The 25037-nt window shown below is 42.3% G+C and overlaps 1 protein-coding gene and 1 pseudogene across 1 annotated transcript in view; one reads left to right on the forward strand and one right to left on the reverse strand.

Annotated features, from left to right (window-relative positions):
- The window catches only part of gbe1b (glucan (1,4-alpha-), branching enzyme 1b), an 85026-nt gene extending 69380 nt beyond the window's left edge, over positions 1-15646 (forward strand). The window contains exons 15-16 of the mRNA XM_061072437.1: positions 5470-5587; positions 14640-15646. Coding sequence (XP_060928420.1) covers positions 5470-5587; positions 14640-14702 — 181 coding nt within the window. The 3' untranslated portion in view covers positions 14703-15646. The remainder of the gene's footprint in view (positions 1-5469; positions 5588-14639) is intronic.
- A 3675-nt stretch (positions 15647-19321) lies between these two features.
- Positions 19322-21806, reverse strand: LOC133003002 (zinc-binding protein A33-like; annotated as a pseudogene).
- Between the last annotated feature and the right edge of the window lie 3231 nt (positions 21807-25037).

Below are 25037 nucleotides of genomic sequence, written 5' to 3' on the forward strand. Positions count from 1 at the left end.
AGAGGCAGAGGAGGTAAACAAGACAAGCTCAATGAGTCCAAAAGTGCTTTTTCATTACACTCAGCTGTCATATACTTAAACTTTCTTACCTGTGTGAGGGTCACCGATGTCACGGAGGTGCCCCCCACACCACAGCTCCATCTGGAAATAATGGCTGGATGGAGCCGGCCATGCTGTGCATCACTGAAAATGGATCCAATGCAGGTTTTATCCTCTTTGGCAACGTGACGAGTTCTGTGTTTTATCAGAGGGTGTTCCTCTCTAGCAAAGAAAACAAGCATTAAGTTACCTTCAGTTGCTCTGTGACGCATGTTGGCCGTGATGGATTTTCAGGTTATTTTATCTCTTAAGGTAGAAGCATAAGCAGAACGTTGCCCGGTTGCAGCAGAAACCCCACTTGTTCTGCATGACTTCTCAATAGGTTGCTTAAGTATACAAGAAAAACAATAAGCTGTCACGGTGAAGAAAACTCCACAGTCGACGCTGTGGAGGAGTTGTTGTGGTTTTTAGCGTCTCGGGCCAAACTGTGAAGCTGAAAGTCTGCTGTCGTAACTCAACAGCGATATGGACGTCATCCCGCAGTCCTCAGTCGGAAGCTCAGTGACTGTTCGTCCTCTTCATATTTTTTTTATACAAGCTTTTTCATCGCTTTTCATTGTCTTCTTTCAAATGCACGAGGAAGAGGAGAGCGGGCGAAGTGAAGCACCTTCCACTGAAAACGTCGACCATTAAAACGCAGTCAAAGTCAGCTTTTCGACAGCCACTCAAACCATCAGAGGTTTTTTTTATTTTTTTTTGTATTATTCTCCCTCTGACTGGTGGTGGATGCTTTCTGCAGGCAGTGGGCTTTATCTGGCTGGTTAGACTATTTGAAATCCCAGTAGGATCCTGTCATGAAAGCTGTACCTGTCAGGGCAGATTGGTCTTTGATTTACACTGTGCCAATAGGCGGTTGAGATTGTGTCAGGTCATCATTCTTCTCTCTCTCTCTCTCTCTCTCTCTCTCTCTCTCTCTCTCTCTCTTTCTCTCTGAGCCGTTCCTCGAATGCCATTTGGAATAATTCAACCACGGGTGCTGGTGACGCTAACAAGAATTCAGAGTCAAATACGCAGAGGTGACAATAATTTACTCGGATATTATCCAGAATCAGTCATCGCAGGTGAGCTGCATCAAGATGGATGACGACAACAAAGTCGTATTACTTCTCTCTGTGTGGGATCCCATTAGGGTTTAACTCCAGATGCTTAAGCTGCAATTATCCTGAATTTTGTCATGTTCTATTGCTTTAGACAAATTGATGAGCTGCTTCGGTTCAGGTATTAATGGGAAAATTCCATTATATTACAACTTGTGTGTTATTTGTGCAGCTCTGACCACTGTTTGTCTCCATCAAGATGACGTTCATAACAAAGTAATGCCCGAGGTTATTGGTTTCACAGGAAACACGAGCAGTCAGATGTTCAGACAGGTTGTAAACAAGTGAACAGTTTAGCCAAATCATCTGCCACTTTATTTTGGAGCTTGAATTATGATAACAGCTCTTTGACATCCGTAAATGTGTCACAGCAATTTTAGTCTCATCTCTAGTTTGAATAAAACTCACTACTTTACTATAAAAGGTAAATCTGAATGATAATCACATCCCAAGCCTTCTGAAATCATGATTGACTTTCAGGCATAAAACAGAACTTAAATATCTGAACGGCTCGGTAAAGACTCTATGTTCTCTGACAGCTTGTTACATTTAATCTGGAGAACAAATTGTTGTTGTGTTTTCATGTCGTCTGCTTTGACAACACGATTCTGGTGATTGGTTTGATTTGGTAAAGTCCAGTAAATGAAGATGGACAACGTGTCTCCACTTTCTCCTTCAAGTGCAAATATGGAGCTGAAACCTCCTGGACACATCTTCCGCCATCATTTGGAGCCAGTGATCATGGAGTGGAGCCGTGGTGGTGATATCCTCTCAACCAATCAAGAGTCAGTCTCAGCTGTCAAAAATGTGTTGTTCGACCCCTTTTTTATAGCATCAAATAAGCTCGTAAAACGCAAAACAAACAAGCATCAGTTTAATAAGAACTGCCCAAAATGACAGAAACCTTCTACGGGAATAATTTATTTTAGGATCCAGGTCTCTTCCACTAACATAGGTGTGTGAACTATACTCCAATCAGCCACTAGGGGGTGATTAAGACGATTGGCTTCACTTTAGGGCGGCTGTCATGTCGTCCATCTTTATATTCAGGCTATGGTTGAGATAGTCAAACTCACAAGAAAAAGCATAAACATTTACCAAGTCTGTCCAAGAACTCGTCAGTTTACAATGATCATTTCAAAATCCTGTCTGGACGTGTCACAATAAAACAAATGTATTCTCAAGGCTGATCAGTCCAATAGGTTTTATGCTCTTTTTTTTAAAAATGAAAACACTTTCAGGGTCACAAATTAATCCAGTGTCTGTGTTTCAGCTGCTGCCGCCTCTCCTTAGAAACAGTTTCTCGCCCGGGCTGAGCAGAGAGCGGCTCTGAAAAGGCACGACATGGTGTTTAGAATGCTTACAAGGCCGTGCCTCATTCCTCAGACACACACACACACACACACACACACACACACACACACACACACACACACACACACACACACACACACACAAACAGGCGACATCACTCATACCAGAGTGCTATTGCTTTCATAAAGCCAGCGAAGAAGAAAAATGACAAGCTGGTGGAGAAACTGGAGAAAGCGGTGGTTTGTTCTGCAATCACGGTCACGGGCAGATTGTTTTCAGGTCATCAGTGACTCTAATCACCGAGCGTCGGACTGCCCTCTGCTCGCCGGGCAGAATTGATTGTGTTTTTTTTAAGACTCCCCCTTTATTCACAAAGGCTGTATTGATAACAATACTCTGCGCCTGCAAGCTATTGTTGCTATTGATGTAATCACTCTAAGCCACCAGCTCCCACTTTGTGCTGCTTCTGGGTTGCTGCAGGGAAACTTGACATTTCTGTGCATTCAGTGTCATAGATGCACACAAATACCTTATGCATGCAATGTTTCCATATTCCATGCACTATAGCTACTGAAAGGTATTTTTGTTATTATTAACCCGACTGAAATCGCATATATCCTCTGTTTTAGCAGTATATCCCTGGAGCTCATCTATTTGCATATCTTTCTGATGGTTCCTGTGGAACCTCCGTATAGATAAGTTTGAGTTTGTTCTGTTAATAACCCTCCACGGCGGTGAGAGGAGGTGCAAAGGAGGGGATCTTTCTCCTCGGCAGGAAAACAATGCACCGAGCGGCACTTCTTTTTAATCATCACTATCAAAGCAGACAAGCAGCAAAAAGCAGAATTTCCCCGGCTAGGGGGCAGAGCGAGGCGGTGTTTGAGGATCACACACGCTCTCCAGAACGCCGCCCATGGGGAGAGAAAGGTGATTATTCAGCCAGCCAATTAGGGCGCTGTTTGCATGTGTGCTCCTCTCTCACGGCGGTGGCCACAGTGCCGCTCCTCGCAGCTCGCCGTCCCTGCAGAGACGGGAGTTAATAAGATGTTTAAGGGTATTTACATTAAACACGGACATCAGAGTGCAAGTTGAAGTGTTTCTGATTGGCGTGAGCAAGGCTAAACTTTGCCTGGAGACAAGTTTTCAGATGAAAAAATACGTTCTTCTCCAAGTGGATTTTTCCCTCATTTTAAATCTGTCTTTTTTCAAATATTTCCTTTCACATAGAAAACTGCCTGGTAACTGATTTTGACATCCAACCTTTTTGGGGGTTTTTTTGTAAAGCAAAAAGAATCAATTTCTTCAGTCAGACTTTGGGGCTGTCTTCCCCGACAATTTAGATATCACATGTGACAGTATTCTCCATTTCCTCCTGCTGAAAGGCCACTTCATCGTGTAATCAATTCGATCTCGCACTTTTGCAAGAAAAAAAAGGAAAGCTGAATATATGCTGAAGCCCCCACTGGAGCATATGGTGCGATTTACATATTACTTCTAATGCAATGGCTTCTCACGTTGGTTCCGCTTCAGTAACGCACACATTCCATGAAACTGTGGTAACCTTATTATGGAAGCTGCCAACAGTCAGCTCTTCAGTGCCTGAGCATCCTTGTTCAGAGGCACAGCGGAGACATTGTGCAAAAAGAATGAAGAAAAAGTGATGGCAATGGGCCTTCCCTTACTACACACACAGAGACTCACACACACACACGCTCACAGTACGTGCATCTTTGCTCTGCATGATCAAAGAGAGTTGCTTTTTTTTTCTTAACCGTCTCAGTGCAGCAGAGAACATCCCACAGACCGCTCTAACATGATGCACCGCTTTACAACTTTAAACCACTGTGGATTAATCAATAGTTTTTGGCAACGACCATCATCTGAAAAACACTTACAAATATATCAAATGCACCAACAATGCAAAGTTTATTCCAGATGCAGCACAAAACAGCATTTGCATAGGAAAGCAATACAGATTTCAGTGTCCAGATGTGCAAAGTTGATATAGTATTGGATAAGTCAGTATTAAACATAAATGGTAGATGTACTTCTACTAATTTAACAGGAATGAATATCATGAAGGTGATTTATTACCTCTGCCAAGGAAGTTATGATTTCATTGCTTTTTGTTTTTGTTTGTCGGTTAGCAGTATTATGCTTAAAGTTCAGAACTGATTTTTATTGAAACCTGGTGGAAGAATTGTTTTTATCTCTTTCTTAAACATTCCGAACTTTAACCAGTTCCCGGTTTGAGTCCCAGTTTTGTCGGAGGTGCTTCTGTGCAGAGTTTGCATGTTTTTATTTTCCAGTCCGAACGTGCAGGTTAAGTTGTTCATAGACTGGTGACTTGTCCAGGTTTTTACGCCGCCTCTCACCCGAAGTCAGACAGGATCGACTCCAGCCCCTCGTCTTTCACCCTGAAAGGATAAGCGGGATGGATGGAAGCACTTAATGATATGATTTGCACATTAATGAATCTTTTCTCTTGATCTGTGACGAAAAGAAGCTTGATTAATCCGCTGTGGCTCCGAGTTGTAAAACAATATAAATGCGTCTCGGAGGAGGAGGAGGAGTGGATTCTCTCTTTGTGTCTGTATATCTGTTGTCACTCACTTGGATCACTTTTTTTGATCAAATTCATAATGTATGCAGTGAATTAGATAAATTAGACAGGCAGGCAGGATGGTTGAGCCATTACTGAATCGCTTTTGTATTTATGTAAATTCCCGGCAGCGTTCTCTTTGTCTGTCGGAGCTCTGAGCTGTTACAGAGGAGGAGACGGATGCTGATGGATGTGAGGATTTCAATGAGTCTAAACCAGCGGAGCACTGCTAAACCCCGACTGTACAACCGAAAGCACCCGTGATAAAAACCCTCTCGGCTGCTTCTTATGTCTCAGATCCCATAAGCGAGTTTCCCACTGCTGTTTTTTGCACCTTAACCCCAACGTCTTCGCCAGATACAAAATCAAGCTGGATACGGATGAGGGGCTGTACGGAGGTCACGGGCGGGTCGACCACAACGCCGACTTCTTCACCGAGACGCAGCCATTCAACGGCCGGGCCAACTCCATGCAGGTAACTATCTCCATCATCACACTGTTTTTAGACTCATCGGAGGTCACCTGTTTGTTGGCTCCTAAATATGGAGGATGCTCCAATTAGAAGTGCGGGGGTGTTGTAGCCGAGTCCGGACTCTAGACCGCTCTTCTAATAACCTAGCGCCGTATCAACCCCCCCCACTCTGCATACTAATCCCGACGAGGTCTGGAGCTGAACTGAAAAAGTGACAAAATTAAGTGTACTCATGAATGTCAGCGTGCACACTAGATGAATGTTGAGAGGGCTGTTGATGGGCACTATTGTCCCACAATGCATTGCACACATGTGATGTGGGGGGGTGACTCTCAAAGCTGAAAAACATCAGAAGGAGGTGTGGGCGCTGATGAGAAGGCTCCAGAAATATCTCAGGAAGTAAAAAATGTAGGATGCAAATTTTTTGGATTATTTCCTGTTATTATAAAAAGTCACTGAACACTGTGGAAAACCAATAAGGTAAAAACTTGAGTCATTTGAGCTTAAGCTTCGGTCTCACATATGTTTTTCACTTCACTTTTCAGATATTTTGACTTGAAAAACACACAAAACTCCATTGAAGGAGACATACTATGCTTTTTTTCAGTTTTTCTTTCTTCTCTTTTAGTTATTTAGGCTTGTTTATTAAATTAAAGTACTGCAAATTGTCATGTGACATCCCTATATTCTACATTTGAATAATACCCTGTCTGGCACACCCCCCCAACAATGATAAAATAAGATAATACTTTATTCCCATAACAGGTAATGCAAGGTAAAACGAGAGTGGAGGCCGTGATTTCCTATATGTGCTAGAATCAGTTGACCAATCACAACGAAGTGGGCCAGCCAGCCAATTAGAGCAGACTGGGCTTAATCAGGAGGAAGGGCCTTAAAGAGACAGGACCTGAAACCAAGTGTTTCAGACAGAGGCTGAAAGGAGGAGCTGCAGCATGGACAGTCTGAGGAAAGTGATGTGTTCACTGAGCAGTAGAGCACGCAAACCTTTTCAAGTGGGTCCGGACTTTCTCCGCAGTTTGTCTTTCACACAATATACAACACAGTGACAGATCCTGTGGAGGATCCAGGTGAGGGCTGGTGCAGCAGCAGGCGGCGGCGGGACCTAACGTAGATTGAGTGTTTTTGTTTACAACACATTGACACCGACGTTGCCTCTTATCACCACAAAACTCTCCTGACATCTCTGTCGATGTCACACATCACTCACACGCTGCCGGTACGACCGTCAAGGGCAATTTGAGGATCAGTATCTTTTCCCCAAGATAAATAATAAATATACCAAACCCCAATAATTCATAGGAGCAGATAAACTATTTCAATTTTCTTTGCAGCCCCAGCCAGCCATTTATAAAATGTAATGAAACCAGCTGGATGTTTTTTATAGGTAACGTTGTTCTCTGTGCAGGAACAGAGGTGTAACACAAAAGCAGCTCACAATTACCAAATGTCAGCTGTCAGCGTGGTAATGTTTCGTCCTTTTTATGCTTGATTTCATGAATCGGTTTAATTAGCTTGAAAAAGAGTTTTGCAGCGGGAGGATCTCTGCGAGTCGTTCTAATGAGGCGGCGTCGGGTCGCCATGAAAGAGCTCTGCCTGTTCCCGGAGAACGACAGCGTCTCCCTGGTCTGAGCCTCGCTGGCTAAACGCTGCTCTATAATTTAACATGGTCTTCATTAACATGATTATCCTTTAATGCCGAATCCAGACATGTATCAAAAAGGGCTGCGTTTAGAAAAAGAAGGTTCGATGCCTGTCAGCGTTTGGTTTTTCAAACTTTTTTGTGAATATCGAATTTGTGCGTTCTTTGCTCTGCGTTATGTGGTTTCAGATTCTCCACCAAACAATGTGCATTATTGATGGTGTTAGAATTTACCTTTTCATGTTCTCGGCTCTTAAGATTACACAGAGAAATATCTGGCAGGACGAACCACCGGGTTTCCATGGAGGAGACTGCTTAGGGCTTAATAGCACGAAATAGGTCGGTCCTTGAAAAAGAGAAAGAAACACAGACGTGCATTCTAAGCAGACGCCTGGAGGAGCGCGCACGTTCGCCTCCTGATGTAATTGTTTTCCTGATTAAAGTCGCTGAAAGGCAACAAGATGTTTATGAATAAGGTCGGGGGATGAATTAGCGAGGCACAGATACGCAAACACTCCAGCTGTAACTTTGCTGATTGCTCGGCTTGGATCTAATGTTAAATGAATCCAATTAATGTGTGAGGGCAGTGAAGTGTGTGAAGTGGTCATCACATCATCATTCTGGGTTTAGTGGAAAAAAAACAAACATCGAGAGTCAGTGCTCTTAGGTCGGTTTAGTTTTTATTCAAGTTGACATATCACATGGGGAAAGTTTGTTTATCTGATGTTTGTTTGACCTTCATCCCCTCGAGAAGACCTCCTCAGATTAATCCAGAACGTGTTGCTGTTATTGGATACAGGATATTTCTCCATATTAAGCAACGGACGGACTTTAATGCATCGCAAATGTGTTTGGCAAAACTGCCGCTGCTTTTAAGAGCATCAACTCAGCATTATTTAAGACTCTGTCGACCCGTCCCCTCTCATGCCGGCTTTGATCCTCCGTCGTATTAGCTTAGGTTTCATCAGGTGAGGACTCCCAATTCCACATTCTCTTAAATCTTCTCCAACTCTTATTAATTCACACACATCGCCGCCTCGCCCGCGTCCCTCTCGGCCGTGAATGTGAAGTTTAGTTAACAAGTCATCCGCTAATGTTGGCACCACGGCTGATGAATGGGGAATGAAAGGAAGTGGATGAAATGGAGCTGACAGAAATGCTGGGGACCCCAATGCACACACTGTATAACCTGTAGACACTTGTATAGAGATTGCATGGTCCGACTGTAGTCTTGCATAAAGATGCCTCCTTCTCCTCCTCCTCCTCCTCCTCCTCCTCCTCCTCCTCCTCCTCCTCCTCCTCCTCCTCCTCCTCCTCCTCCTCCTCCTCCTCCTCCTCTTCCTCCTCCTCCTACCTGGATTTGATGAGAATAATCAGGTCGGGGTGAACCTAGGGGGGCCGCAAAAGGTGCCCACACCAACCGTGATTAATTTAACAACTGTTGCTTTCTACATCTGCACAAACGTGTATTTTTTAAAAGTTCTCCAGCGTCCTCATTACGGAGCGATAATAAACTCTCATATCCTCCGCGAAGGCATCACTCCTCAAACCGAGGATGCACATAATTGGATGAAACCAGCGGAGTCGAGAACACCGGGGGGGGGGGGGGCTCGGACCACCCTGGTGAACCCTGTGTACCTGTAACGCCCCGTGTTTACTAATCTGAAGCCGGATTCTTGTCTTTTGACATCTCTATGGTTCTTCCAGGCGTTTTCTATTTGACTTTTTCTTAAAATTATTAAAAAAGAGAAATGCCTGCACCCTCCACAAACTAAACAAGTGTAATAAGAAGAAAGAAACTTTGCAGATGCTGAATAGGCTTTGAAAATAGTGGAATAGATGAAGAAGTTGATTTCATGCTGTGTTTCGGTTTCAAAAAATAATATTTCACAAGGGAAAAAAATGTGGTTTGTGAGATTAAACTAATACGTTAGAGTTTTACACACAGCTACTTCTGCTGCATTTATCGTTACTCCAGCCATTGCTTTCCTTCATATTATATTTAGTTTTAATGTAATGTTTCCCCTGTCGTACATTGTTCTGCTGCAGTTTAGAATCAAGTGTTGATCGATTCCCCCACAGAGAGTCTTTCAAAACAAAACAACGGATGCTCATTGGAGTAAAGTTAAAGTTTGAGTTGGTGATAACAGTGACAACTGCACAAAACAACAGGTGATATGCTGACAATCTTAACATCCAAAATATATAACTCATATTAATTATATATCATTTGTTAACAAACGAAAGAAGCTATTAGTTGTAAATCCTGAAGAAAATGTGCCTTATTAGATATATCTCTACAAATGTTTTCCATTTTTTTGGTAATTTACATATATTCTTTCTAATAACACCAATGTCAGTGACTAGCTCTAAATAAAATTTCAATATTAATATTTGTAGCCATTAAATACCGATAGTACCAATATGTATTAAGTGGGTCCTCATTACTCTTTAAGTGTATTTTATTATTTGACGTAACAGGTCTTTATTGTTTTCCCTTTCCTAAGTGTTTTTTTAGGAATCGGGTCTCCGGCTCATTTCATTTCACCCATGGTAAAATGAGGAGAACGATGTTTTGATGATGTGTTGAAACAATTTGCCGTGGTGATGAATTAAAAACAAATGAAAAACGCACTCTTCTCTTTACGCAAATAAAAACATTGCTGCCGCTCAGGCTTTGTCTGAGAGATTTGACAGTTCAACGCTCCGGAGAATCTCTCTCATCAATAACTACTCAAATTGAACGTTAAGAATTCATCAATCAAAGCCCAAACTTGAGTTGGGGACCTAAAATTGCCAAAGTGAGGAAATGTATGATAACCTCCTCTGGTATTTGTCAAATTCACAGTTTTGTTTGAGCGTTATGGTGTCAGACGTAACACTAAGAAACACTGATGAGTAATTAGCCGCTCGGAAACCTTTTGATAAACTTTGCACGCTTCAAAGCGGTTGTCTCCTTTGACAGATTCACGGGAAAAAAAGAAAATGAAGCTGAAGTTAGGAAGGGAAAAAAGAAAGTGAGGAGAAAGTGTGGCGGGCTTGTTGCAAATGATCAAAAGACGCACATCAGGGAGATCTGAGGCCTGTGTGTGTGTGAAGTAACCGAGTCAGAGTGTGACGAGACGCAGACGACCTGCTCCACACTGTGAAGTCCCTATACGTGCATATGGAACATATACTGAACTGAGCCTGCATTCATATGTAACGGGATATGATCCTGAGTGTGTGTTTACAGTGTGTGTGTGTGTGATGCAGATCAGGTCATTTAAATTTCTCTTTTTGAGTTTGTCGTGTAAATCTTCCTGTGAGCTGAAGACTGAAACACTGTCGCCTCAGAAAAGTTACGACGCGGAATCATGATCTTATTTTAAGTTTTTCCACTTTACTGAAGCTTCATTTAGCTTCTTTTTTCTTTTACCTTTACAAAGGAGGTTGTGTTTCCCTCAGACTGTAAATAAAGATCCACTTACTCTCACTTTCCAGAAGTGAAGCTGCCATCTTGACAATTCACCTGTTTTTTAAATCGTGTCAAATTATTGATTAAAAACAAACTTCGCAGAAAAATTAGTTATTGGACATATGTCAGTGTGATAAGAACTACATCAAATCATCTTTAAACAATATATATATATATTTGATGTTATTGTGACTTTTTATTTTAGCCCTTCTGACATGTACTGCACACATCCACTAGGTGGCAAACAAGACACTTTGGCTCCACTTTTGGAAAACGTCATGTGGTCCATCCATGTTACACAAAATATGCAAAAGCTACTGAAATGATTTTCCCGAGACATGGTGGAGGGAAATATGACTGGAAAAAAATCCATACATTTTCAATGCAGATCTAGAAATACTGGTCTGATCCATTTTTAGGATTATGGCATTTTGTGGCATTTTCACCAATTTCCCAGGAAATAAATGAATGTATATTGATGGTGTTGAGTCAAATACCATAAGGAGGAGATAGGCCTGGGGAGAAAATCCAATAAATCTTAAAGCAAATCTAGAAATAATAACAGATCCATTTTTAGGATTATGGCTCCTCTAATCTAGCACTGGATCAGTTTACCATCTAGTCCGGTTTGTGTTGTTACTCACTCAGATCCTTGGTCCTTGCCTGAAGTACAAGCTGCGTATTCAGGTGTTTAGAGGGAGCTGATCCTCGTTTAATGAAGAGAAAGCGAGACATGTCTGGCGAGTGCACAGATATTCAGGCGGTGGTCTCACCGGCAGCTGGGGTCAGGAGACCGACACCTGGAGGATGAGATATTCCTGTGGAAGCACCTCATGAATCCTTTATCGGTGTGTTTGAACATTGATCAGATCCAGTATTAGCCTGAAGGCTGGACTCTGCTCTTGAAGGGAGAAGAATATCTGAATCCTCACGTGTGAACTCGATTCGAGGGCGAGAGCGTCCACGAAACACAAGAAGTCAAAAAAAGGACAAACTGCCCCGGCTAACTTTCTTCCAACACAGCTCAGGCACCTCGTCTCATTTTGATTTGACGTCAGCAATTGGGACCAATCATCCGATTTGCAAAGCTTCTGTTGTCTCTGTGAACTCTGTCGGATTTGACTGCTGCTGTTGCTTGGATATTGAAATGTGGCTTGTGAGAGTTGGTCGATGAAGAGATTAACACCTACTCCAAGTGACTCATCAGAAAGCAGCAGAGAGCTTCATGCACGTGTTCACACGAGTCCAGTCCGACGCAGGAGGTCCAGGTGGGATTCCTGCAAACTTTGTGCTGCACAGACGAGAACTGTGTCTGACATGGCGTCTGAGAAAAGGATATTAATCCTGGATGAGTGATTGAATCAGATCTTATCAGTGGTTAACCAGTAATGGGAAGTAATTAACACTGGGAGATCAGCACGGCACTGACACTGGAGCAGCCGTTAACCCCGGCTCAACCTCTGTGTCTACGTCCGTCCATTAGGTCCCTATGACCTGAATCCTACACACTGGACCTTTAAGACGGATGAAATGACTCTTCTGTTAACCGATAAAATGTTTTTTATTCACCTGACAGTTAAAATATGAATCTAATTTGCACCTTTTCTGTCGTGAAGAGTAATACGTCTGCTCCCTGCTCCTCGGCATGACTCAGGATCTGGTTTGTGTTTCCGTCTGTTTGGTGGAAGTGAAAGCTGTTGACACATTCAAGGTTAGCCGCGGCGGTCGCTGTCGTCTAAACAGGTGCGATGATTCACTGCACCCCCTCTCTCTCTCTCTCTCTCCCTCCCTCTCTCCCCCGTCTCTCCTGCGTGGAGACTCTCCCACTGTGACTGTTTAATTAGTCACCGATGTCTGTGTCAGTGCTTTCAGCGCCGGGCTGCTCGACTCCCTCTGTGACAAACTGTTGCCAAAGAAACACATCCACAGCGAGCTCAGATCTACTGAAGCCGAGGGGCGGCTCCCAGAGTTTCGGGGGGGTGATTGAATTGTTTACAGCTCTGCTCTCTTTTTCACTTTTTATTTTCCGCGGGGAAACGCGGGATCGTTTACGTCTGCTCGGCTGTTCCTTTGGCATTCGTCTGAAAATGACAAATGGTACAGAGTGGCGTCTCGCCTCCAAATGACACTGTGAATATCAAAAGGATTGATCAAACCCTTTATTAGCTGCGCCGCTCCGAACCAACTTGAACTGTATATACGAGGTGTCTGACATTTCCACACTGGGTTCCCTCTCTGTTTTTTGTGCTGTGCTTATTTTTTGCTGACATATTTATTCTTTTTCTTCAGTCCACTAGAGCTCAGGAGATTCTTTTAGCCGAACGTATGCCCGCTGGCAGCCTGCATCTTCACAGAATCCCACATTTACAGTTGATGCACGGCCAATATTTAGAGATGATGAAACGCACAGTTATTGCATTGATCAGAGCGTTCAGAATTGAAAATTAGGATTTTTTTTTTCTTTTTTTGCCTCCTCACTCCGGGCTGGGCTGCTCATTTGGAGATGGTTCACCCGAGTGCACAAGCTCGTAATGCAGCGTAATGCTAATGTAATGAATCTGAGACTGTTTAATCAATGATTAAGGAACGCATATTCTCCATAGATCAAAGTTTAAAGTGAACTGCTGCAGCACCAGTTCAGTGACTCTTCTCCTCGCTGCAGATCTGCAACCCGCTCGTCTTCATGCTGCAGTTTCTGCTTCATGATCTGGATACGGTTTCCCAGGGAGGATTCCAAGCTTAGAGTGGAAGTGACTGTTGAACATGTCTCAGTTCAGATGTTTATTAGGAATTCATTAGATACAAAGCGACGATGCTCTAATAGTCCCAACTGCAAGGAAATTTGCAGTGTAGCAGAAACAAAGGGGATAGTGAAAATATAAACATCAGTAAAATAGAATGACACTCGAGCACAAGCCCACGGAATCCAGCCGAGCTGCACCAAATTCCACACACTCGTTGATAATACGTTTCCCCTTTTGTGTGACTGACTCTATTCATCAAGATCCATTAATTATTCCCTGGGGATTCAGAGAACATGCAAACTCCACATGGAAGGAGAAAGGCCAAGCTGGGATTCTAATCAGGAACCACTTAAAGTTAGTAATGTTAAAGAAGGTAGAAATAAAAGCCTCAATCCAACCTATTGTCCGGATTTGCAGCAAAACGTAATGGAGTCTTTCTTGGCTCATGTTCCATCCTTCCACCAGGTTGCATGGAAATTCTGTTTCGTGTATTTATGCAAATTCTGCCGATAAACAAATCAACCAACAAACAAATCAACATGACGAGACAGAACATCCTCGTCTGACTTAGAAAGAAACAATTAAGTAAACATATGTGAACACAAGAAAGTATAAAACATAAGAAATACTGTAAAGCAAACAGAATCTGTCCAGTGTGAACAGGGTAGATATTTCGGTTATAGACAGTTATAGAAATTGCAATTCAGCTGTATTATGGTGTATTTATGATCACACAAAGCCGGGTAGAGACAGATAAAGGTTTGAAAACCAGCTGACACCATGCGGAATGCAAATGAAACTGCATGAATATGCTAATTAGGGCACCGTGTCATCAACTGACTTTTTTCCACTCTTTACGTTCCGTTGCAGCTGTTTGCAGCGGTTTTCACCTAGCTCCTCATTTCCACACGCATGTGGTCCAGCCATTTGTTGTAGTTTTCTTTTCTCTTTCTCCTCGTCTTCGTTGACCTTGATTGTGAGAAGCAATCAGGCCTGTTCATCAAGGCACCTCCAACTCTCTCACTCCTAAAAAAAAGGATAAACCGGAGGAGTCAGTAATCTCCAAAAATCGTTGATCACGTTAACGTCATTAATCTCCAATTGTCATCTCACTTTTCTCCCTGCTCTCTTCCCTCCCTGTGTCTCTCTCTCCCTCTCTCTCTCTCCCTCTCTCTCTCTCTCTCCCTCTCTCAGGTCTACATCCCCTGCAGAACAGCTATTGTCCTGGCCAACGAGGAGATAGATTACTGTTATTAGAGGATGATTGTCTCCACAGAGACGAGGATCGAGAATGGATTCCAACCCCAACTGAGTGTTAACAATCACCTTCATCTTAAAGTGTCAACCTTGCGCGCCACCCAAACCCACTTTTTGAGTTTGAGTCTTTTTTGCTAAACGGGGAGAAAATTGTGAGCTTGTGTGCTTTCAAAACACCATCTGCAACATTAGATGCTGTGTAACCCCATTTGCTGCAGATTGGTCCATTTGGGCAGCGTCCAACATTACCAGCAGCTAGATGCTAAAACCCACAACCCTGCAGAGCCCATCCACCACGAGCCAGCAGCCATTTATAGGCTCTGCTGACTCTGGTGTGTGTCGTCTGAAACACACGACTGACAACTGTGGCCGAGCGGAGGAAAAGCAGAATCCTGACACATGATGAAAGCTCAGAGAAACGAGAATATCTTAGAACGTTAGTTGATTTGATTATTTTGTATTTAAATGCAAAAAGTATTATGGTGTCAAAGACACGGAGCAATTTATAGTTTCACCAGCACTTACGTCCACGTATTTAATCACTGAGTTGGGTGTTAATTTGCCTTGTGGGACGCATAAAAAATGTTGTAATTTGCACAAAATAATAAGATGCTTTGAATTATTACACTTTTAATGGGTGTCTGTAACAGTTGTGTTGTAATGTTTGAATTTATTCAGCTACCAGGAGCATTTATGTGGTTATTTATGGCCCAGTTATTAAGTCAGTAATTTGCAGTTGAAGCAAAGTGATAAAATCCCCTAATTTGGATTGTTCATAGACTGTAGGATGTAATGCACTAGTAACTGAACCAACACAGAGTTTCCACTTTGCATAAAGTCGTGCACAGTTTCCTCCTGCAGTAGATCCCATCAAGTCAATGTGTGGCGTGAAGTTCAGCAAACTTTTCAAACTGCTAATTCAAATAAATTGATTCTGATCGTGATTATTTTGTTTTGCAAAAGACTCTTGTTCATTTTTCACCATGTTCATGAGAGACCTCATCATATTCCACTCGGATTATTACAGAATACATAGAAAAAGCCCAAATCCTGTGTTTTTATTAATGTGAGAAGAGCATTTATTAACCAATACATTTATAAAGCACGTTTAGAAACAATAGTTTTGTGCGACACAACCAAAGCAGCAAATATCATAAAGCTACACAATAAAACCAAAAAAACGATTTAATAGACAATAAGGTAGTAAAAGCAATAAGACCATAACAATAAAAAAATAACTGTCGTGCTGAGCAAAAACCCAGGGGGGAATAAAAATGTGTTTTAAGACGGGCGGCGCAGGGGTCAGCCGGATGACACCATGTCCCCTGTGCTGTGACATTGATCTTGGGACAAACCAATAAGTCTTAACTGGTCAGCGGACCCTGAGTGACCTGGATGGGGGGTTGGGGAGGTGGTTGTCAGAGGTCAGAGAGATGGTTTGGAGCTGTAGTTTATCGATTTCTAGGTGAACATTTAAATCTTAAATCAATCCTACAACATGAAGGGAGGCCGGAGGAGGACGAGCTGCAGCGTTCTGCACCAACTGTTGGAGAAGAGCCTGGTAACACCAAAATAAATACATGAGGGAAGTATGAACTCATGTGTTACCCTTCAAAATCATTCAAACATCTTAAAGACTATAGAGTGTCACTCAGTCGAGCTCATATACATCAATAATCTCCTCAAATCCTGAATCCGTCATGTTTGTTTGGACTTTAAAATATTGAAGATTCATGTAAACTTGATTTCCCTGAATCCACATTGTCTCAGCTAGTATTTACAATTGTGTAGCACTATTATAAAAGAAAATTCTACACCACTAGGAAAGCACATTTACAGTTTTTATTTAGAAGATAAAAGCGGTATAGAGATTTAAAAGGGTAAAAGGGAAAAATATGTATGAACATTTTAAAATAAGTTAAAAGAGAAGGATAATACAAATAAAATAGACAGATTTAAACTGGGGTGAAATAATCACCTTGTTGGAGCTAAAAAGCAAGATTTGATCTCCGAATCTGTCTAAATTTAAGTAATTTCTCTACAGTGGGTTTTACATATAATGGAGAACACAGGTTAATATCCCAGACACCACTGGTCACTTTCATTAAAGTGAAAACGTTTGAGGCTGTCCGAGCTGTGATGTCGGTGAGACGGTCCATCAACGGTGCATCTTTGTGTTTCACAGACAAGTAGGACGTGACCTGACCTGACCTCCAGCTGAGGAACAGAGGTGACTGGTCTGTCACAGCTGAACTCGCTCACTCACTCACAGGGTCGTTTAAATGCTCTTTAATACGTCGGGTTCCCTCTTCTCAGGTTGTGTTTCTCAGACGACTGTGATGACTGATCGTGTCCTCTCTTGATTTTCCACCCGTCTTCTTAAGCCCCCCCTTTTTTCCACACAAACGAATTTCATTTGGAAACATTTTCAGGATTCAATCCTCGTTTTATAACAGTAATTCTGTTACGAGTAAAACAAGAGCTGACTGTGGGCAGCCCGGATAAAAAGCGAATGCTTTGATTCACTGCGATCCACACCTACTGCATTAGTGCAGACTCTCAGTCATTTAAGCCGTGTATTGTAGCATATGGCAGGTTTTGATCTTCCTCCCCTGCAGCTGAAGGAAAAAAACAACACATTTATATTCAGGACCATCCCCCTGTGTTTAGCCAAAAGTATCATGAGCGTGTCATTTCTTTTTGTGTGTCAGCAAAGCATTTTTAAAAAAAGCCTTTTCTCCTCCTCTGAGAGGATCGCTCTGCGTGAACCTGAAGCAACGAGGTTGGTAGAAAGAAGTTTAATCAGATCGTGTCATCGTCAGTTTACCTCTGCCGAAATTAATTGTCTGCATTTGTTCTCAAAAGAACATCTGATGTCTGGTTCACAGCAACTATTGCAGCACATTTCTTTCACTATTATTATTAATGACAGTAAATCAGTGTCAATCCACAAGAAACTTGATCGGTGGAGCTCATCTCTCCCAACGAGGCCCATCAGTCCCCCGAGTCTAATCCTGCTGTTCCGTCACTCACCTTCATATCATTCTTGTTTTCATCTAGATCCAAGAGCTGTTCCCTGGTTAACTGTGAAAATGTCAACAACAACAAAAAACACCCTACTTTTCAATGTTAAAGAATGTAAAGTTTTGTGTTAAACAGTCCACAGGTGTTTGTATAATCCTGCGAACTAACAGACAAACAAACAAACGCAGATCGAAACACAGACGTAGGTAATTCTGTGTTTGAAGATGGCCAACCCATCTCCACCTCCTCCTGAATCCTGTCATCTCGCTGATCGGGGGAGGGAGCTCGACGAATCGCAAGGCAGCCTCAGCTGTCAATCATCACATCTCAAATAACTAATTAAAACCAAACTTATCAGAAAAATTCCCACTTGAACATAAATAAGAACTCTATCTACAATGAGAGAAACCATTTTTGTATCTTGACATGTCCCATCCACTAACACGGAGGAGGTGGGGTTTATGATACTGCAGCCGGCCACTAGGGGGCGATCAAGACACGCATGTCATTTCATTCCCTCCATCTTTAAATACAGTCTATGAGTCAACACACTAACTGCATGCTAGCTGCACACTAACATGCTTTTAGATGGATACATGGTTATTTCATCTCCATCCCCTGCAGATACGACTGCCAGGAAATATGCAGGACACACACACACACACACACACACACAACACACACACACACTTAGCAGTGAAACCAGTAACATGTTTGTGTGTGTGTGTGTATGTGTGTCGTGTTGCACATGAGAAGATTTCCTTACCCTGAGAGCAGCAGAGTGTATTCTGTGTTGTAACAGTTTGTCTGTTTTTGTGTATTTCTTGTGAGCACACGAGGATAGAAATGCCTGGAGGGAGGATGCAGGGGAATCCAATGTTGTCGTAGTCAGAAGTGAAGCGATGACATGCACAAAGAGGATGTTTTCAGAGTCTGACCCGTGAGACTGAACTAGTCAGGCAGTGGTTTCCCCGCGCACGCCGCTGCAGCTCGAATGTAAACACGCCTGTGAGGATGCATTCAAATCTACGACTGGAGGATTATGATAAATGCTCTTTAATGCAGAGATAAGAGAAAATAGGGCCTCACCTGACCTTTGATGTCATTGCTCGGGCCCTAATAAACAACTTAATTAAAAAAAGGAATAAAGTCTGAATGCAGTGACCTCTCCACAGGGAGAGATTTTTTTGTTCATATTGGAACACATCTTCGAAGTAACGAGACTGTTAGTTGTGTGTTTCTTGGTTGCCCTTTCAAGTCAAATATTTACAGCACATTTTATACACACAAATAGAGAAAGCATCATCCACACACAATAAAAGATTTAAAAGCCAATGTAGTTGTATTTGTGTCCCCATTGCAAGTGTCAAGATACCTCTGATAATGTGAGAGCTGGCTGTTCTGCTGATGGATCATATGGTGATGTGGAAACTGAGTCAGTGACAGAAAGTGTTGATGGTGTTGTTGAAAACATGCCCGAACTAATTTAGCGAAAAATAGCCGTAATATTATTAAAATTGGAAAACATATTTCCTATTCCAGCAAAAGGCGTAGATGAGTTATTGGAAGAGTTGCATTGTTTTTGTTAAGTTCAGCTAGTGTACCTGTCACAAAGCGTACAGTTACAGAAATGTTCCAAAGCCATAACCTCCATATTGGTCAGGCTGTTATTGAAGAACTTGCCAATTCTGTATGTGTTTCTAACCCTGTGGCTAAACTTTTGGGAAAGTTTGGCACTGTTGCCTCTTCTTACAAAAGAAAGCAACAAGCTAAATGTTAGGGTTGTAGAATCTATTGAATATTTATTTGTAGACCAAAAGAGGTTATTTAATTACATCCCTTTATTACAGTCAGTGCAGGAAATGCTTAGTCACAGTAAATGACTGTTTAGTGCAGTTCTAGGGGAACTATTTTTTTAGTTACAGTAAATGACTGGATGTGTGAAGCACCCTGGGAGACTGAGTTCTGGAAGCTCATCTTTGTCTCCAAAACAAAGAAGACATGTGGTCTCAGGCTTTGTCTTCACATGTAGGCCCAACTATTGTTCACAACTATTAGGTCTCAGCATTTAAATAAGTAATAATTCATGACTAAACGTATATATATCTCAATTTAAAAACCTGAAACTATCTGAGTGTTAAATCCTACTTAATGACAGATAATGTTATATTTATATTACAACTTAAATAAGGTCAGGAAACTCTGTTTCTGTTTCATAGCTTTTATTATTTTTATCACAATATTAAATCACACCACCAGGCTGCTGTTGAATAAACACTTTTACAAACAGAATCATTTTGGCTTCGTCACATGTTCATATATGTTGGATTATTTCACATGTGAACAGACTTTATGTGATTAAACATGAATCATGTCTCATGTGTGAGTTTTAATAAAGTTTGTTGAATGTAAACAATGATCAGCTGTGATTGATAAATGTGTTTTTATGTGGATCTTCATCAGTTTGCTCGACTTCATGGATCCACACAAAATCTAAATGATAGAAAATATTTTCCCTGGAAATAAAAAACAAACCAAATACAAAGATCAGAAAAAAATTAAATATTTAAACACACGTGGAAAGTCGACTGGAGAAATAAAAATGAGTGAGAAGTAAAAGGAGAAATAAACAAAGCTTTAGAAATAATAAGTTTAATATTTAAATTCAGCAGATTTCTCTTGAAGAAATAAACACGATGAATAAAATCTTTATCTCTAACTGCTCTGATCCAGCGTCACAGAGACATTCACAGGTAACAGCTTCAAGTGACCTGCAATACTAAAGTATGGAAACATCTTCTGAGTGAAAGTGTGTTTGAAGGTGTGAATGTGTGTGTTAGTATCTAGATCAGAGAACAACAGTTTACTACTGTTCCAGTCCAGTTTGACTCTGATACTCTGGATCCTCTTCACAGAGAGAACAGATGATCCTGATGGTGACCATGCTGTGTATTTACCTTCATGGAACCATATTCCCCATGTTCCAGACAGTTTGTCTCCCTTCCTCTGGATAAATTCTGCCTCCACACCCAGTGCCCAGCTTGTACTGTATCCAACCAGGACGTCCCAGCTGTGAGTCCCTGAGTTAAACCCCTCAGATCCCAGGACTAAGTAGTAATGATCAAACCTCTCTGGATTGTCAGGAAGCTTCTGTCTCGCTCCTAGTCTCAAACTGGTCAGATCTTCAGACAGGACGAGTACTGGATTAGCAGAGTTTGGGTCCAGAACCACAGGACTGTGGGAGACCAGGTCCTTCATCTTGTTCCAGATGTTGAAGCTCAGGTTGCCCAGATGTTTGGCCTCGTCTATCAGAGCTCCTGAGGCCAGCTGTGGATCACCCAGCAGGGGGTGCTGCTGGACTCGTTCCACTGCAGCCTTGTAGTCTTCAGCTCTCATCTCGTCCTCTGTGGTTCTGATTGTGTCTGAAAGAGCCGTTATGTCTCTGCTCAGAGCCTCAATCTTCTTCTTCATAATCCGACTCTTCTGCTCCTCTTCCTGCCTCAGTGCAGCCATCCTGGCCTCCTCTTCCTCCTCCAGAAACTGATGAAGATTTTTAAACTGCTCCTTGATCTGTGTCTCTGTGAGTTCGGCCTGGACCTTAATGTGTTTTGCTGTGTGTTCAAACTCTACTTTTACACGTTTAAAACATTGTAACTTCTTCTTCAAGGGCTCCAGAGTTTCCCGAAGCTGCTTCTTGTGTTGTTGTGCAGCTTCATCAATGGGGCTGAATCTGTGGTCAGCGTGTTTTTTTGAATCTCTGCAGCTGACACACACTGGCTGCTGATGGTCCAGACAGAAGAGTCTGAGTTTCTCTGAGTGCAGACTACAGAGAGCATGTGAAGAGCTCTGATCTCTCTCCTGTAAGAAGGTCTCACACAGGTTCTTCAACACCAGGCTAACAGGTGGTTCAATCATTGAAGGTCTTCTCTAACATAGTGGACACTCTTTTACTTCTTTGTCTTTCCACCAGCTCTTCACACAGTCTTTACAGAAGCTGTGGCTACATGACAGAACAACAGGATATGTGAAGACATCGTTGCAGACGGAACAGCAGAGATCCTCTTCTAATCTGGAAGCCATTGATTCTCCAGGTGAAGCTGAAAACAGACCACAAACTTCTCTGAGGTTCTCTTCCTGTCTGAGTCGAGGTGTTTGTTTAGTCTGTGACGTGCAGAAGTATTTTTAAAGAAACAGAAGCAAAGTGTAAACAAATGGACACATTGTCAGAAAATTAAAAGATGGTTTTATAAATTCAAATCAGCTCAAGTTTTCTCATTAATTTGTGTGTGAGTGCAGTAAAAAGTATGACATCATCAAATGATTGTATATTTTGTCGTGATTATTATACCTTACGTGTGACACAATTATACAGTGTGACTTTGGGCATTCAGTAATTGTGGCTGTCAGAAACATATTTAATACGAGTTAAAAAGATTCCTTTGATCTATGACCACTGACACTGCAGGAGTGGAGTTGTTGTGTGTTGAATAACTTTGTATCCCCATCTTGCATCTTGTTGTGATGACACTCATCTCAATTTGAAGTCGGTCTGATGAAAGCCCTGATACAAGTACCTCAAAGTAAAAATGTGGAACATGGCCAAAATGGCCACTAAATGCAAAATAGCAGGCTTCCTGTGGCGTTTTTCCAATTGCACCTAAGACTGTTTTGTTTGTCTGGTCATGATACACCTGTGTTTTGATTTTTGTGAAGATCGGTCAATGTGAACACGTTCCGGGGGTACACTTTCACCACTTTCTAACTTTCTGCAAATTTTGGTAAGAATTTGAGCATGGTAAAGCCCTCAAAAAGCCAATTAATTTGCCTGAATAATAATAATAATCCTTACAATTTCGATAGGGTCTCACCTGACCTTTGATGTCAGTGCTCGGGCCTTAATTAGAAATGCAATGTGAATAAGGTTAATTTGTGAAATGTTGGTTAGGTCACGTGATGTTTTATCTAATCATTTTGGGGACAAACGCTGGCGGCTATTTGGTGTTAGCGCTCAAATTCGGATTTAAAGCAACAAGATCCGTCAAGAAAACATGAGTTTGTGACTGTTATGGTGTTTAAATAACTTCTAGGGAAAAGATGAAAAACCTGCTGAAATAACATACACAGAATGTCTTTAAGGTAATTGTGTCTAATGGTTCTTTACCCATTGTGCTGCACCTTGACCGACATATAATAGACCATTAATGTCACAAACTAAGAGAAGTTTTTTGCATCCTTTTGATTATTCAATACATTTCTCCCATTCTGTTATATAAAGAATAAAGTTCGCCTTCCTTCTCAAGACCACTTGTTCTTTTCAATGCTAAGTATGTGGAGCAGGAGAAGCACATGTACTTTTCATCATTGTTTTTCTAAGAAGAGGTTGCCTGTGGTTCTCAGGAACAATCAGCTCCTGACGATGTGAGCACCTGGGGCACGCAGTATGGAACCTGATCCTTTCAACACCGACTGGCTGCATTTTTCTCCAGGACTGAGTCATTGTTCTCCAGAACGTTTTCAGTCTCTCACGCGGTCAAAGGCGTCGCATTTGTGGTTTGGTTTGGAGGAAAGGTGTGTAACAGGTCAGAATGAACAGGGCTTCAACACAACCAGACAGTGGATACAAAATGGAAAAAGTCCCGTGTACATTTGAGTTGCAGAGCTAAACAATGGTAATACATGAAAAACACATTTTTTATGTTATTTTTACATTTTTCTATTGTTTATATTCATTTTCATTCGCAAAGGTCATTGATGAATTAATCATGTGAGCATCACTCATTGAAAGCATGAGAGTGTCGCGGATTGAATATTTTCAGCAAACCAGCAAATTTCTCCCAAAATGTCTTAATATTCATAAGTGTCATTATGAGGATATGAGAGGGAGGGGAGGGGGCGTCCTTTGTGTCTTGGATCAAACTGACTGGACTGGTTTTAGTTTTAATGTGGTTGAGATGGTTGTGAAAGGCTCTTATAGACAGTATATCAGGCAGAGGGCATTAATAACATTCAGTTTTTCACGTTATGCAAAACACTGGCAGTGACTGGTTCCAGTGCAGATCTTCAGGACCCACAGTGCCACTTGTTTTCTATTGTACAAGGTAATTAACCGCATCCTCCTGGTGTCTCATGTCTATTCTGTCCTCATTAAAAACGGCTTGAATGGAAACCACCAGCGCTGGAGCTCCTGAGCAGCAGAACAGGGAAATAATGTACATGGTGAGAACTGCATTGACACAGAATCCACCGGCTGTCGTCTGTGAACGTAGGGTAAGATGCAGGGGAGGTTTCAGACAAATCCACCACAAGTGCTACTGTGTCTAAAAGGAGCAAAAATGCTGCAATATCTGGAGAGAGAGAGGGGTTGGGGGAGCATGCAAGTATTTCTTACGAAGTACTTCCTCCTCCGAGGTCCCACAGGAACTGCATTACTTCAAAATCACCTTAGAGCACTGACTCCCATTTATCAAGGCCATCCACAATTGGCCCGGAGGGTGAGCGGCAGTCAACCGTAAATCCAGAAATGTCAGATAAGGCAGCTAGCACATACAGCACTTCTCCACCAATTATGTCTCTGCGAGCTTTGATACATGTAGTAGTTATAGTCAAAGCAAAGCAGGGAATCATGAAGCAGCAGATCCCCAGCTGATCGCAACAACCTCTGCAGTTAGTCCCTGCGAGGTCTGAGAAGTTACTGATCTGTAGCTGGAGGGAATCTCTCCGTCCCAGGCTGCACCGAGCCCCCGCTTCTGCTGACTGCCCGGATCCCCTTATATCGATAATCCCAAATCCTGGAGCAGGACTTGAGGTCTCGGCTGGTATATCGAGCATCGGGCTGAGGTAAGAGGATCACGACGTGGTGCAGCGGCGTTCTGCAGCCCCAGCAGGGAACTTGGGAGAATAGAGCGTGACAGCTTTGTTTCCCCCCACCGGGAATTTGGGAAACTTTCACATGCGACGCAATAATCACCCTCTGCTGACGTGAAGAAGACGAGGAAGGAGGAACAGCAGGGGGAAGATGTCAACATATGCATACCGACACGGAGCCAAATTTCAAAATTAAGACGTGACTGCAGTGTGTGTGTGTGTGTGTGTGTGTGTTGTTGTGTGATCGCCATCCAGGAGGCCTCAAGGAGACAGCTGCAGCAGGACCAGCATGGAGGCAGCATGCGCTTGTCCACAGCGCCACCCAATGGTAGCAAATAGATGGCCCTTGAAGAAAAGGCAGCCTTCATAACCTGATCCTCCCTTTTTCTTTTTTTTCCCACAGCTGCATGGAGTCACAAACAGCTGGGCGGACTTAGGGCAACACCT

This window comes from Limanda limanda, chromosome 6, assembly GCF_963576545.1.
Source record: "Limanda limanda chromosome 6, fLimLim1.1, whole genome shotgun sequence".
In the NCBI taxonomy this organism is placed as follows: domain Eukaryota; kingdom Metazoa; phylum Chordata; class Actinopteri; order Pleuronectiformes; family Pleuronectidae; genus Limanda; species Limanda limanda.